General features: G+C 34.5%; 1 protein-coding gene across 3 annotated transcripts in view; it reads right to left on the bottom strand.

The window, feature by feature from the left end:
* LOC145675198 (retinoic acid receptor RXR-alpha-B-like) overlaps window positions 1–16,347 on the bottom strand; it is a 175,206-nt gene that overhangs the window by 25,513 nt on the left and 133,346 nt on the right. For all 3 annotated transcript variants that reach the window (XM_081745577.1, XM_081745573.1, XM_081745576.1), the window contains exon 4: window positions 9,441–9,606. In XM_081745577.1, the coding sequence (XP_081601703.1) occupies window positions 9,441–9,606 (166 nt within the window). The remainder of the gene's footprint in view (window positions 1–9,440; window positions 9,607–16,347) is intronic.

The following is a 16,347-nucleotide window of genomic DNA, read 5'->3' as shown; positions in this document are numbered from 1 at the left end:
TCCGAGAAAAATTGTCCTCCATTTGAACTCAGAACCAAGACTAATTGGCTACAAATGCGATACATCCATAGACTCACTCACGAAGGACTCTTGATAAAAATACGTTGTACTGATCTTTACATACTTGTTAATATAATTGTCAAGAGTAATTTCAGAAGGACAAAAAGATGAACAGTTGCACAAGTGAAACCATTATACAGAATTACATATGGACAACTTCAAAGTACTACAGAGTACAGAAGAAATAATTTAGTCCAAGTTAGTTAACAACGACTGTTATTAGTCCAAGTTAAAGAAATACAACGGCTTAATTTGCATATCAGTAAGAAAAGTGAATAAAGATACGAATTATTTGAGTTCACTTTGGCTCAGACTCATTTATACATAAATAGATACCAAAGATACTTCTCATTTCACTAAATGCCTCTCGTAGGGTTTTATGACCCCCCCCCCCCACATACACACAAAAAAGTACGGTATTTCGATGTATTTTATCAATAGTAAATATTATTGAAACGAAACAATATTTAGAATTTTTCTTTGATTGCAATTACATAACAATAATAACGAACTATAAAAAAAATCACAAAACAAACATTCATGAACTTTTATATATATATATATATATATATATATATATATATATATATATATATAAGTTGCTTTTGTAGTATAATCTTTTTGAGTAATGAATGAGAAATTTAGGTCTGAATATAATACGAATAATGTACGGGAGTGAAACGTGACAACCCACAAATGTGTGTTCATCAAGATTTTACAACACTTGCACTTTTACGAACATTTTTCGTTTTTTGGTTTAAAGCAGCCAACCCTGGTAGTAGGTTACAATAGGTCCAGGACATTAAGTAAACTTTTTTTTTTTTTTTCGGTTATTCATCAAAGTACACATTAGAACTGGCGTTACTCAACTTCACTGATCTCACGTGAATGGGTAGGCAAGAGTGATTAGGGCCATAGCTAACATTTCTGTAAGTCGCTCCATTATCGTATGATATCAGGAAAAAATGAAAATGAAATGAAATTTTTGGAGATATTAAGAGGGAGCAGAAGCAAAATAGGAGCTTCGATATAAACGAACACTTCTCATATCTATCTATATATCTATAACTTCATACGGAAAACTCTCATTAGTATAACAAATTACAACTTGAATACGCCCAAGAAGCTTCCACGGGTACTGCAACAACATTAACGAATTTATCATTTGAATGGAACTATTGTGCCATTTCTTTAAAAAAATAAATAAATAAAAAGTAAAATAAAATAATTAAATAAATGAAAAATTTTTATGGCTCTTGTTAAATCAAAGATGATCTTATTACTAACTGTGTCCACTGCTCCATCCTACGAACTGAATACCAGGTAGTGATTAGTGATAAGATAAGCTTGTCGTTACAATACTGAAAATAAAACATTAGAAGCGAGTAGTTCTACAGGGTGGCTCAAAATTAGGTATAAACCTCTGCAGTGATCAAGTATAACATTCTAATTTATTGGTTTATTTGCTTCGGCTCTTCCGAGCTTAGGATGTAAGTAAAAACACATTAAGAACAAATAATAAAGAAACTAAATCTACCTGATGAATAACAATAAGAAATGATATAAAGTGCAATGAGCTGATCAATACGGTTCTGTATACCTACTTTTAAGCCACCCTGTATATATCTATAAACAGCAAAAAGAGGAACAGAATACTGAACGTACAATATATATATATATATATATATATATATATATATATATATATATATATATATATATATATATATATATATATCCATGTACAATAAGTACCTCTTTACACTGCCAGTTAAAACTGCAATGAGTTTACTTTTCCATTTTTATGGCGAAAGGAGAAATCTTGCCAAACTCAAATACCAGTTAAGCGGTTTATGCCATCATCAAATGATTCCCATAAGGTAACATGTAAAATTTAATTCATAAGTATCTTACAACATAATGCAGCAACTTCCATACAAATACCGAAGAAGAATACAATTTACTAATCGTTTCAATTTCATGCGCATTGACGTAGATTAACTGTAAAGGTTACCTACTAGTGCTGTTAAAATTCGATTAAGGAATTCTTCGAATATTGAAAACGAATATTTGGATACGAATGACACAAAAGTTTTTCGAATAATTTTAGCAGCACAATAATCACTACTGCAGGTAAAGAGTCCAAAGCCACTTCCAGATCTCATACATAGCTAAAGGTGACATTCTTTGAAGAACATGCTGATAAAGGAGAAATGCCTCTTGACAGGTTGAGAAGTAAGACTCTCGCGTCTTTCACCTCTATTTTCTTCGTTATCATACGCCTTGAGCAATCTCTCCCCCACCTCCAATCTCATAGCAAGACTCTACTATCCCTCGCTACTAAATTTACAAATTTACAATGGCAGCTACTTAATTTAGAATTTTCGGAATTTGATGTGATTGACGTATCACAAAATACTTCACGGGGTAAACACAAAGAAAATGATCTCTAAACAGTTCGAACATACGCTTCGCACTTCTTTTCCATTTTTGCTTTTATGTCTCAAGAACCCCTGTAATGGAAAACTATGAACAGTTGATCATTTACATTTTGAGAGTACGGTGTGGATTTCTACAGCGGTCATAAATTTTCAATCTCCTATCACTTTGAGAAACGCTTTTTAATGAAAATGATATGACGGACACTCGACTCACGCAAGTGCTAACTGTATTCCGAACTTCATTTGAAACGCTTCAGCCGTTTCTTCGTGATGGTGAAACAACATCGATTTTTTTGAATGTGAAGAAACAACTTTTGGAAACTACTCCCTTCCCATTCCGCTTAGAATCGGAATTTTCGGATAACTTCCGAACATGAATCTACTTATTTTTAATATGGAGTGTGAATTTTCTTCTTCATAAATCTAGTTTCTCGTTTGCCAGATTTGACAGAAAGAACTTAGAACTTGGAAATGACAGTATGAGATTTGACTTTAAACTTTCAATAGACAGACTCAGTCCGTCCATTGGTCTATCGATAAGTATTAAGAGGACAATAGACAAGGGACAGAGAGAAATGTATTTTGATAGGGATTCAGTGACACAAGAGTAGACTCCATCTCCGTCCTTACATCACTGTAGCTTTTGGATCAGATTAATATGAAAGTTTATCGTAGTTTAAGAGTATGGAACTCCATTTATTTTAGTGTAATACTCTTTTGTAACTTGTGATGCTTGCACCTTAATGTGCTGAAACAATATACTCACTCAAAAATAATACTCAACGAATATCAAGAAACGTATATTTATCACTACAAAGAAATTCTTATTTTTCAAGAAGTGATTCTTCCACAAAGCTACTTAGATAACTTAAAAAAATTACTTAAATATGCCTAACGCAACACAACCCTGTGCTTTTGTATACTTGCTATGGGACTAATGACCACGCAAATGTTATTTAAAGGACAAATAGTTTCACACGTGAATTCTTTGTCGCTATATGGTTAGCATATTTGAGTTCGGTTCCTAGTGGGAAGTCATGTGGTTTGGATTTCACATTAAATTATAGGTTGATGTCTCACTTAGCTTCGGTATTGAAAATAGGTGTTGAACTTTAAATTAATTAATCAATCATGTTATACTCTTCAAAGAAAAGAAAAACGAATAAAAGCATTTCATTCTGTATGCAACACTAAATAAATATACTCAAATAACAAATTATTGTTCTTCTAAATATATAACTTGGTTTCCCATAGTTGGGTAGTTACAACAAGCAGGACGTACGCATTCGCATTCGTACTCCACTAACCACATGGGAAGAACAATTGACTTAGAAACATCAGTGGATGAGTGATTCGTTATATCACAACGTGCTCCATACACTAGACAAGCATTTATAATGTATACCGTCTAACATTGTTAGGGTTATTAAGGAGGCTTGCGTGGCGAGTCATGTAGCCAGAATGGAAGAAAGCAAGATCATTTTAAAAATTTTAATTGGCAACCCAATCGCAAAACGGTCATTAGGAAAATCTACGTGTAGTTGGGAGGGCAATATTAAGACGAATCTGGAGAAACAGCCAATTGGATCTAGTTTTTTATTTTGTACTCCTAGGGACAGAAGTCAATGGACAGCTTTTGTGAATGTGGCATTGAACCTTCGGGTTCTATGAATCATAATGTGAGTTGGTATCTGATGAATGCAATAATATAGCCGAAATTGAAACACAGACTAAAATCTGTTAACCGTAATAAATAAAGTAGTCAGGTGTAATTGAAAGTGATTCGCTGGTGGTCTACCGACGTTTGTGCTACTTTGCAAAATTGTTCAACACTTTTGCTTATTACTTTTACTATGAAACAACATACAAAACTACGGCATTATTATAAGTGACAAAAATGTTATAGATTATCTAACAATACTGTAATCGAGTAAGCTTAACGAAATAACACAAATATTACATTTAAGCATATTATCGCTGCGCCTCGAATAACCGCTATGTGTTAAAACCACAACTTTTCAGGAGAAGTAAAAAACATTCCAAACTCTTAAAGTTTGGCCAAATACAAGGAAGCACTTAAAAAATATAATAAAATTGGTTTTGCGTATATTATGCATTTCACATTGTTGTAGCTTGCTTCAACAATATTATATTACTATTTTTGTGTTTAAATAGCATATGTCGGTTTATCTTTTGCGCCTTTAAAAGCACAATAGGATCAATACGTACGTGATGAGAACGTATTTAATTTCAATCTATTATTTTTTCGTAGTTGTGGCGAAACAATTGAATATTTATTCACTTATCGCATTATAAGGGACGCTGCCTGACAGCTTTCAGGTGTATTTGCAGAGCGACGATATGCAGTGAATAAGGAGCCAATTCAACTGAATGTGTATTCTGCTTCATTGCATGAGTCCTAATTACCCAGGTGCTATGGTAAAACACCAATAAGTTAAGCCTTTTCGTAGTGGCGAAGCACAGTGTATTATTTGATCAATTCAGGGGGATTTAATTGGAAAAATTGAAGTCCGTGGAAAAATGTGATATTTAGTAGATTGAAAGATAAGGGTCCTATGAAGAAGAATATCAATAAGAAATGCAATTATCTGTGACAGGGAAGTAGCAAAAAGGCCCCAAAATCGACCAAAGTACTCATGATGTGTAGCGTTGAAAATGACAAACTAAATGTATTATCTCCAAACACACTGCAATGTTTGGAGATAATACATTTAGTTTGCAGTGTGTTTGGAGTGACATTGCTGTGTATTTTTGAATAGTTTCATATGTACGTCTAGCAGTGTCTTGCGTCTGTGAACCCTCAGTAACACCTGACCTGTAACAATGTCATCGTGTCTTATTTAACATTATCATTAAGGCAGTGTAGGTTGGAAGTCTCTTATACAGTCGTATACAGATATCAGACTGATTTTAGTGCATGCACTAGGATGTGTACTAAAATAATATAAAGAAAAATTCTGCGCATATTTGCGCTTCTAATAATTATATATTTTTTTTCAGGATGGCGTCCTCAATCTCCCGGCAAGTAATATTTGATATTTGGTCACGTCATTGGGAAACTAAGCGTTTTGAGAAGATGTATGAACTGGTTTCACAAATAGCGTGGAACACCTTTCTGCCGATGTTGAAAAGAGTTGAAAGATATTTGTAAGAAGCCTATGTCAGAAAGTGGAGTGCAGGTCGGACAAATCTCATCGTCAGCGTGAACGATTCCTTACATCAAATGCTGATCGGTTATGTGGAAACAAATTTACCAGACACTGTTCGAAAGCTACTACCTTCTCCATCCACTGCCAAACCACCTGTTACGTCTGGAAGGCCATCCAAGACATTCAGTGAGTGTTGCGAGAAAACCAAGAAAAGGAAGCTCAGAGACTTCGTCGCATCAAATAGCTTGGAGCAAATAGCTACTGCTGCGGAAATGAAGCTTCGCGAAGAGGGCAAAAAGAATTCTGCGACCATAGTGAAAGAACTATCAGATGCGTCACCTCGTGGAGGGACCAGTATATAAAAGATTCGCAGTTCAGTGTCTAATAAGGAAAATAAAAAGAACAGTATATCTGCAGATTAAGCTCTGGCACTCATTGTTCATGCAAGTCTTTCAACTGAACAATACATTATGTTACGAGGTTTATGGAATGCAGACTGCACATTGCATATAGATTAGATGTAAAAGTGTGGCGAGTAATAGGTCCCAAAATGAAAAATAAATTAGCCAGTAGGAAAAAGTGTATTTAAGAAAGATTTCGAAATGAGATGGGTCTTTTTGTTGATATGCCTACACAACAAGGAGGAAATACCAATGATGGTAATATAGCACGAAGGTTTTTCAGAAATGCTGGACTGTCTGCTGACATTACAGGTGTTAATGTTGAACTCATTGAACATTTTCATGTAATTTTGGAATGCATCAATTGTGGTTTTCCCATCAACGCAGATGCTTTTAAGCAGTATGCAGCAGCAACTAGACATTTGTACTTACGAGATGATGAATAGTATTACTTACCAAGTACGTGCCTAAGATTTTGGAGCATAGGAAAATTGTTATTGCCTCTTGTATGTTTCCGATTTGCCAACTTTCGGAAGAAGCACAAGGAACAAAGACACTAGAAAGTACCGAGAGAACTTCACACGAAAAAAGACTCACATGTAGATGGATAGCAACACAGATTTCATTCATAGACTCTTGATATTCTCTGATCCGTTAGTAGCCAGTTTAAGACGCAAGCCTCGAAAGAAGGCATATACCACGTTAAGTTCTTTCGTTACTTTTCATTGCCTGCTTTGAATACAGATAACGCTTCCTTAGATGATTATGAATGTGATTCTGAGGGCCTATAAGCATACTTTGTTTCTCATTATTTGCTAACAGTCATGTTAGTGCTTTTCTTTATATTTCTTGCTGTGAATACATTATATGTTGTTTTGTACATCGTAGAACAAAACTGCTACAATAATTGAGATGTCAATGTTACAGTTATCTTTATTTATGTTAATTCATTGTGTATAGAATTTTGTTTCATATTCTAATAAATGTCGAAAAGGAGTGTCAGTTTACATTTCGTCAGGGGGACGATAACTAAGGGACAGTGTAATGCAAACATTATTATATACTTAAATGTATATCATTCTTTCATTCTTAATTCCTTTGAATATATTTTACTAACGTGTGCTGCAGAACAGAGAGAGAGGGTGCAAAAGTCACACGACATAGGCTAAGGTAATCTTCTAATTCTGTGTCCTCTTAATTCCTTTGGTGATGATAACCCTTTATAACATCAGCTTCAATTCTTCCAAATATTTACATGTACTCTTACATGTGTTTGGTATTTTTTTAAAGTTTTACATTCTAATTGTGTATGCTAATATATTGGTATTCACAAATGTAGTTAATATATTTTTATTACCAAAACCCGTTCATTCAAATATGTTTCTGTTTCGGGTTGACAATTCCCCCCCCCCCCTTACTACCACGTCACATGACGCCCCTAATGTCAATGACTTACTGGTTTATACTTCGATCAAGAAATGGTCCACCAGTCACATTTCACGCCTATTGGTTCCGAAACTTGCTTCTCAACAATTTCGTCCCAATAGAATCGTCATTTGTCACACTGTGCGAAGGCAGCTTGTGCTAAAAGTATTCAGTAAGTTCAGCTAAACTACACTTGAATCAGCTGTGAAACATTCATACGACCTTACGTCAGAATTTACGGGATTATCTTGGTGGAGTGCTCGCAAAGAAAAACTTTGTGACACCGGAAAAGCAAAGGAAATGTGCTAGGACTGTGTTCCAGAAAGGTAATGATTCTGAACAGAAAAAAAAAAAAAGACCTACTTGTGCTAAAATACATTAGTTTTTCTTCGGTAATGAACCCCAACCATCACTGAAATTCTTGAAGTGATAAACGGTGACCCAGATCTGCTTAACTTGAAACGAACAAGTTTGTATCGAATTTAATAGGTATCGGGTTTGAATTTATGTGAAGGGAAGTAACAAAAAAACATTATCACTGAAAGAGACGATATTACATTGTGGTAAAGGAATTATCTTCACCAAGTGCGTCGCTACATGGAAGAGGGACACAAGTTTATTATTTAGACGAAAGTAGGTAACTTAAGGCTCGCTATTGTAAAAGTGTGCGAAGACTCAATGGTTAAGTCAGGAAAGGTTTTCTTATCAGAACCACGTGTAGGGCTTCGAAATCCCACAGGTAAGGACACACGATTGATACTCTTACAATCAAAAGTGATGGTGCTGTTTTGCTAGTCGAGTCTTAAAAGACAGGTTATCACGAAGAGATGCAAGGTAACGTCTTATTAAAAAGTGGGAATATTGCGTCACAAGCCAATCATACTTCTGAATAGCAGAAGGATACGAATATTTTTGTTTATCTCGTTTAGAGGTAAGCCAGAACAGATAACATTATGTATTTGATTTGGTCAAATTGTATTTTTATTTAAGTTATACTTGCTCCAAAACTAGGGTAAGTAGCATTCAGTAAGCTCTACTATTTAAAAAAAAAAATGTTTACTGTATGTAACTTGTGTAATGAAATAATACTGAATTTTCTTTATGAGTCCTTATTGGATTTTTTTATTTGTAAAACTAAATAACAAATAACTGTCAATAAATAAAGCATGGCTATGATATTCGTAATTTAATAAGCTTACATAAAATTACATTATACAAGGATGAGTCTCGCATTTTTTAACATTAAATAAATAATAATAAAAGAAAGTCTTGACAGCGAAGTCTTGGGTAAGAAACTAAGGAACAGCAAGACCTATGAAATGATATATAATCCATATAACGGGGTGAAAATAATGGTTGATAATCGGAAGCTATGGCTGCAGTAACAAAGAATGAATGAATGAAATAATACTACGAAATATTTGGATTTTCTTCCCTGGTTAAAGCAGAAATTTATCGGAACAGTATTCAAATTTAACGATACGGAACATAGAAACAGGAAATATTCATATGTATAAAACATCTAACGTATAATAAAGGTATATTTCTAGAAAATTAAGTATAGCGCACTTTGACAAGGGCTGTGAACTTGGAGTAATTTTATCACGTGATATTTCTATCACATTTATATTTACATTTCAAAATCTAAGGAAAAAACTCTCAATTATACTAAAGAAGTCTCGATATAATTAAATACACTAAACATTTGGTGTTTCATCCGTGTTACTAATTTTGGGAATTGCTGTACAAATATTATGATGTAATTATTACATTGTTACAATTTAGTTCAATAAATAATATCAATGTATTTTTTCGATTTTATAAGAATAATGAAAATTACACATCCGTATATACATGGATCTTTCATTTTCATTCATTTATCGATAAAATGTTCCCTAAACAAAGAATAAAAGGCCAGAATGAGCCAAACTTTATATTTATACCTGGACAGCTTCTCTTTTCATTCCCATTGCCAGGCACTTCTGGTAACGGCAGTATTGACATCGATTACGTTGTCTTTTGTCAATTATGCAGTTTCTATCTTCTCGGCAGGCATACGACAGATCCTTGCGCACTGTTCGTTTGAAGAAACCTTTGCATCCTTCACAACTGAAAAAAAGCAAAATTTTAAATACAAATTATTAATAGATCAGCACCATATTAATAATCTGTACTGAAAAAATGCAACTCCAACAAAAGGATACCTATATTTATAATTATCAAAGGGAATTGTTTTTTCTCAGTTAAATTCTCAGCACTCGCAAAGTATGTAGTGAAATTCACAATACTTCGAGACTTTTCTATGTGGATTTATGACTTACAAAGAAACTATTTTCTGAGGAAACAATATAATTCTCTTAACGAAATGAACTTTTATTGAATACATTCCTGCCTGTATTTTATTATACGCAGATGAAATCCAGAGAACAGCAATAATAATACGGACATTTTTCCATATGATACTACCAAATAAATCGGGTAACTTGTTCTTTTAATAATACTAAGTGCGAATACATTAGTAATAATGACAATTCAATACAAACAAAGAAGAATATATGAATTTAGTGTATATATATCTGCGGTGAATTCTCCATGAAACAGATGGAACAGCCTTTCTCTTTCTTTCTTTTTGTGCTTCTCATATTAATATTAATAATTTAAGTGAGATTTAAGTTATTATAAAACCTACATTTTTAAGGAAAAACGTCAATTAGCTGCCTTGCTGCAGGCAAGCTCCACGTTGTCTGCTTTGCTGCTGTCGGTGGTGAGAGAGATGTTTTCTTCCGAATGAAATTGAGCAGACACGAACACAGCGACGAAACAGAAGAAACTGTGCGTTTGTCCTGTTCCTATGAGTGTATTGGGCATAATGAAATTTAGGGCATCACACAGTTCAGTTTGTTTATGTAATTTTAATTTGCTAAGGAATAAAGGAATTTGTTTATTCTTTATTTTAACGTTATATGTGATATTGTACCATTCTTTTTTATAAAAATCGGAAAGGCTTCGGTTTCCATAATGCTAGTTAAACTTGTGCAATTAAGATGACAACGGAACGGGTGAGTGGTACCTGTTCTAGGTTAACGAATTCGGAAATTTCGTTTTGCATAGAAATGAACCAGCCATATATGACAGATTAAGTGAATATGAGTCTGTTAGGTTCACTGGATTTTATAATAATACACTGTTATTTTAAAGTCAGGCTTACAGAATTTAAAAGAAAAATAAAATCTTACACTAGACATTTTCCAAGTAGTCAGCCAAATTGTATGAAACGTTTAACTGAATGTTTATCAACTGATAAACTGTCATGTTAGTCACGTTTATTTTGTTATTGTAAAGGCGTTTGGAACGTCTCAGAATTCAGTAGTGGTCAGTCTCAGACAATCGATTGCACAAGAATTGACGGTAACCAGATTACCAACATCACTATGCGATAGTTAAAACAACCGAACATGTGAAAACAAATAGAAAAAGAGAATGTCTAATTAGTGATAGAGGTTTTCTTGTGCAAAGAAGGGATTGGAACAACTACACTGAACTGCTGAATTTGATTGTAAGATATGATCAGAAAGCTGAAAAACATTTGTTGAACGCGAATTGAAAATGAAATGAAATCTTGGAGTTTTACGTCCCATGGTTATGCCGGTTAGGCTAAAGGAGACAGTGATGATGAGTAATGAATGAATTGATGGAATGAAAGGAAACAGGAGAACCCCGGGGAAACCCACGCACACGGTGTTTGTCCACCACAAAGTTCACTTGGCGGGGGCTGGGATCGAAACCGGGACCCCAAGCACCAGAGGTGAACGCTCTACCACTGAGTCACCGCGGCCCTGAACGCGAATTGAATTCAAAATGACCTAAGCAGCTCTGCAGCAGAGAAAATGTTTAACGAATTAAGGCGAAATAGTTTTCAGCTTTTGTATCTCTTTGTGGCAATATTACTTCACAAAATAACAGGCGTGGCAACTTTGAACACTGTCACAGGTGGAAAAATGGTTTCTATGATTCACACATATTACTGGAAATCGATCAGCCACAATATTGCATAAGCATGTGTAAAAATGAAATGATCTTTAACGTCCCACAGGCTAAAGAAGACGGATGATTATGAAAGAATTCGTGGAACGATAATGTGAGAGGAAACCCATAAACATGTTTCCCATGTTAAACGCACGCTAGTATTACGTTGTTAAATGAAATGAAATCTAAGTTTTACGTCCCACGGTTATGACGGTTAGGCTAAAGGAAACGGTGATGATGAGAAATGAATGCAATGGTGGAATGAAGAAAGTGGGAGGAAACGGGAGAACCTCGAGAAAACCCACGCACACGGTGTTTGGCGCGAACTGAGATCGAACCACCAGATGTGAAAGCTCAACCACTGAGCCACTGCGGCCCTCTACTAATATTGTCAAAGAATGCATTATTTATTCATGACTTATTTCACGATTGGCAACCACCACACACCACAACGACGTCCGAAACTTTTTTCTCACCCCCTCTAAACAGTTTCATATACCAAAATAACCGGTGAGAAACATGGGCTCAATTGAATAATATTAAATAGTGCCTCAATCGACCTAAAGTTTTCAACGTATTTGTAATATACAATGTGAGGCAAAGGTACACTCATGTCCAAAAGTAATGCCGCATGTCTATAAAAATGTCGTTTTAGGAATATAATTTGATAACGAATTCGCCCGGTATTTCTTATAATGTTAGTATGTGCATAATCAGCAAAGACATGTATGTGGCAAATTTCATGTCAAAAGACCAGTAAATAAGACAAAGAAAACTAAAACAAAACTATCTTGTCTATTTAGCAACATTTTGTTTTACTCATTGTAATTTTCGTATTTATAGTTCCTTTCCTATGAAATCGCCACAAATATACATTTCCCGATTATACACACAGTATCAGTAGTAAAAGTACCCTCCAAAATCATTATCAAATTATATTCTTACAAGAAAACACTTATAGATATGCGACAATCATTTTGGACATGAGTGTACCTTATAATTTTAAAGAAGCTAGAGGAAGTGACACCATATTTTGAATAGGGCTAATTAAGGTAGAACCGCATCAACTACTAAATAGTAGGCTATCATCATAGCGGTCATTTTGAAGTCAGTCATCTTAAATTTAGTTCCAAAATTTGTAACAAGAAGGAATCATATGACTCGTTTTGAGATACTTTTCACCACAAACACGTCTGACGTTAATTGTAACTTTTCTTTGACTATTTAATAGTTATTACCTTTATGGTATCTGCTTATTAACTTATTAGTCGTTTTTCCGAACTTACACTAGACCTTTCCTCATATTGTACGTTGTAAACTATAGAAAACTCATGTGTGTGTGTGTGTGTGTGTTGTATGTGTATGTTGGTAATTGCTATTATGGAGAAATATAACAAGAAAAATATATTTGGAATTATGTTGTCAGTCGGTTTACTCTAATTCACGTGGATTTTTTCATATATACATTTCTATATCAAACTGCAATTCATTCTATTTGTTTCTTCTTTCTCTTAATTTTTTATAGGTCACATCGAAATTCATTTCTCTTTCTCTTGAATTTTCGGTAATTCGCATCTCAAATCTACTTTCTACAGTAAACTAATGCGTAGGGCGGAAGCAGGTGCACGATGTTGTTCCAAAAATTTTGCCCACCCGTCTCTCTTTAAAAAACCTTGCACTCGTACCTACAGTTGGAATTAGATCAAACAAATATGGATTTTCTTTGACCAAATGATGATTTCATTTTTTAAATTTAGAGCCAAAGTAAGATAATTTCTTATACGGTTCTACATGCGGTTGCCAGAATATAGTCTTCTAGGAATTACGAATGATATTTCTACGCATTCGGCATCAATAGCTATTAAAACCCGGCACGTATGACGGATAACGTCCCCCGGCGATCACACTATCCAAGGAAGTGGAGAAGGAAGAAAGTGGTCTGGGATCTTTTATGTTAGGTATCATTCTGGTATTTGCCTGATGTGAAAGAGCAACACCCAGGACGGCTAGTCTGAAAAGGCTTATACAGTTTTCTGACCGAGCATCCCCGCCAGGAATCGAATCAGTAGCGACTACATTACTGAGGTTATAGTCATCTAAAGCAAAGTGGGTGGCCTTTTTTCGACAAGACTACATACTGAGATGTATCCGTCCGTCTTCGTACTTACTATGGGATGAAAGAAAGCATTTAACCAGGATTCAACTGAATGAAATAATGCTGTACATTTACAACTGAAACTTCATCTTCCATTACATCTCTTAAATTAATATCTAATTAACATAAGTATACCACTTCATGCCTGAAATTAGATTTGATCTCATTTACAGTTAGATTGCAAACAAACTGTGCTATTTACTTAAGAATAACTGAGAAAGGAAATGTTATTTGAGAAAACTGATCTTCGAACATTATTATATCATACAACCTATTTCTGCTTATTTTCTGTTTTAAAAATATAATTAATTGGTGGTGTTCATAATTAGCACATTTGTTTACGAGGAGTTGTTTGCTAAATTAGTTGCAATAATTATCAGCAATTCACGTTAATTGTATATGACCTTCAGAACGGGTGTGGCAAATTAAATTGCATGAACAGTTCATCAAAACAAGTTATCGAATGGAATCAATATGGAGTTCGTATTAACTTTTTTTTTTTTTTTAATGGAGAAGATAAGTATATAAAAAATGAAAACTAATTTACTCTGCTTCTATTAACGCTTGCAACGATAAGCTTCTTTCTCAATTTATGATTTAATCTAAACCACTGCTATAAATATCGTGTTTCTGCTTTTGACGGGTTTTCATTTACATAAACTAAACTTGTAATATCAAAATAACACACCTCTATATTTGCTACCGACGTCCTTCACAGGAGTTGAGGTGAATCGTTGCTATGGATACATGATATCGCCTGCTAATCTTATTAAGGAAAAATCGTAAGCTCCTACCAAATCCACTTCTTTCACACAGCGCTTCGTCCACCATATTGGTTGTGTGTTCTTTCAACATCAACACACCTATCCATTCCACATTAGTTTTTCAGGCTAATATTCTTATAAATTCTGTAACTCATATATTAAAAATTTCTGTATTTTGCTTACACTTTTACGTACTGAATGTACAATTTTAACTGAATTTTACATAGACTTATTTTTGTTTATGTTGATTTAGATTATTATCAGGAATTTTAGGACCTAACAAATTAAGTTTTAGGTTCTTGTTATTCTTTCTTTTTAAATTTAACGTCTCTAGGTTACGCTATTTATGTTAGAGGACAAATCTGTATTATAAAAATGAAAGTCACTGTGTTTGACTTACTAACTCTTGAACCACCCGACCGATCTCGATCAAATTTTCAACATAAACGAGGTTCGGGCTTGGGATCGTTTCTATCATTTCACTTTGACGGTGCAACATAGTGGAGGGGAAGGGTGTATATATATATATATATATATATATATATATATATATATATATATATATATATATATATAAAATTACCGAAAATGACCAATATTAGTGTTGAATTCATAGTTTTCGGGGTTTCTGAGATGAACAGTGACACTTGTGATGCCGTTTAAATCCAAATTCAGTCCGAAATGTTGACACTAACATCCAAATAATACATATGTGTATGTGTGTACCTCCTTTTTCTACCAGGAATGCAGACATATGTACGCCCTTGAAAACTTTTAGAGGGGAGCAGGAGAGGAAGAAGAAAGTTATGAGGTTGGTACGAATGTCTTGGCAATTTATGACTCTCGTAAGAGAGCCGAATTTCATGATAATCCGATGTAGGAAATCTTTTGAGTTAATCCAACACTCAGAAAATTGCGCACCTCCAGGCGATTCTTGACATAAGCGTAACTTGGTCCATATGGTAAGGGGGGGGGGGGCAAAACACACACAAACATTATATATAAAATTCTCAACCTTTGTCGAACCACTGATGGATGAAGATCTCTCCATAAATGAAATGAAATCTTTGAATTTTACGTCCCACAGTTATGCCGGTTAGGCTAAAGAAGACGGTGATTATGAGAAATGAATGAAATGGTGGAATGAAGAAAGTGGGAGGAAACGGGAGAACCAAGAGAAAACCCACGAGCACGGTGTTTGTCCACACGACGCGAGCTGGGATCGAGAGAGAGTTGAATTGAGTTGATTTTGATTTTAACGTCCCTTTCAGCAGCGAAGCTATGAGACGGGACCTACTGATTAACGTGGAATCAGATCCACATGAGCTCCCGCCGGGAATCGAAGGTAGGTCTCCCATGCCAAAGGTGCGTATGCTAACGCTTAGCAACGAAGGAGCTCGCAGAGAGAGAGAGAGAAACACTATGTAAATTTTTACTTCCCAACTTGAAATATAAAAAAAAAATTCCGGTTCCCGAAAGCTAATTGGAAAATTATAATTTGTTGCTGACTAACTTTCCTCTACAGAAATTCAATTTTGTTCAATGTGCAGTTAAATATAGTGGAAAAATTTCCACCTAACATCACAATACATAATATCCAAAATTGTCCGGCTTTTGAAAAGCTTTTTCCACTTGTTTCTACAGAGGAATAAAACTTTTCAATTCACAAAAAGTTGTTTTACTTTTTCCTGCAAAATAATGAAAATTTTTCGACTCATAAAAAGTTTTTCAATTTTTCCAGGACAGACAATTTTTTAATTCATGAAAAATTGTTTAACTTGTTCCTACATAGTACTGAAAATTGTCTGAGCCATGATATCACATCAATAACATCAATCGCAACGATGGCAATCTATAGCTATATACAGTGCTGGAAATTAGTATAAAGGCAGAGGGACATTTGAA

The sequence above is a fragment of the Thermobia domestica genome, chromosome 2, assembly GCF_964235325.1.
Source record: "Thermobia domestica chromosome 2, izTheDome1.hap1.1, whole genome shotgun sequence".
NCBI lineage: Eukaryota > Metazoa > Arthropoda > Insecta > Zygentoma > Lepismatidae > Thermobia > Thermobia domestica.
This window is presented reverse-complemented; position numbering and strand designations above follow the sequence as displayed.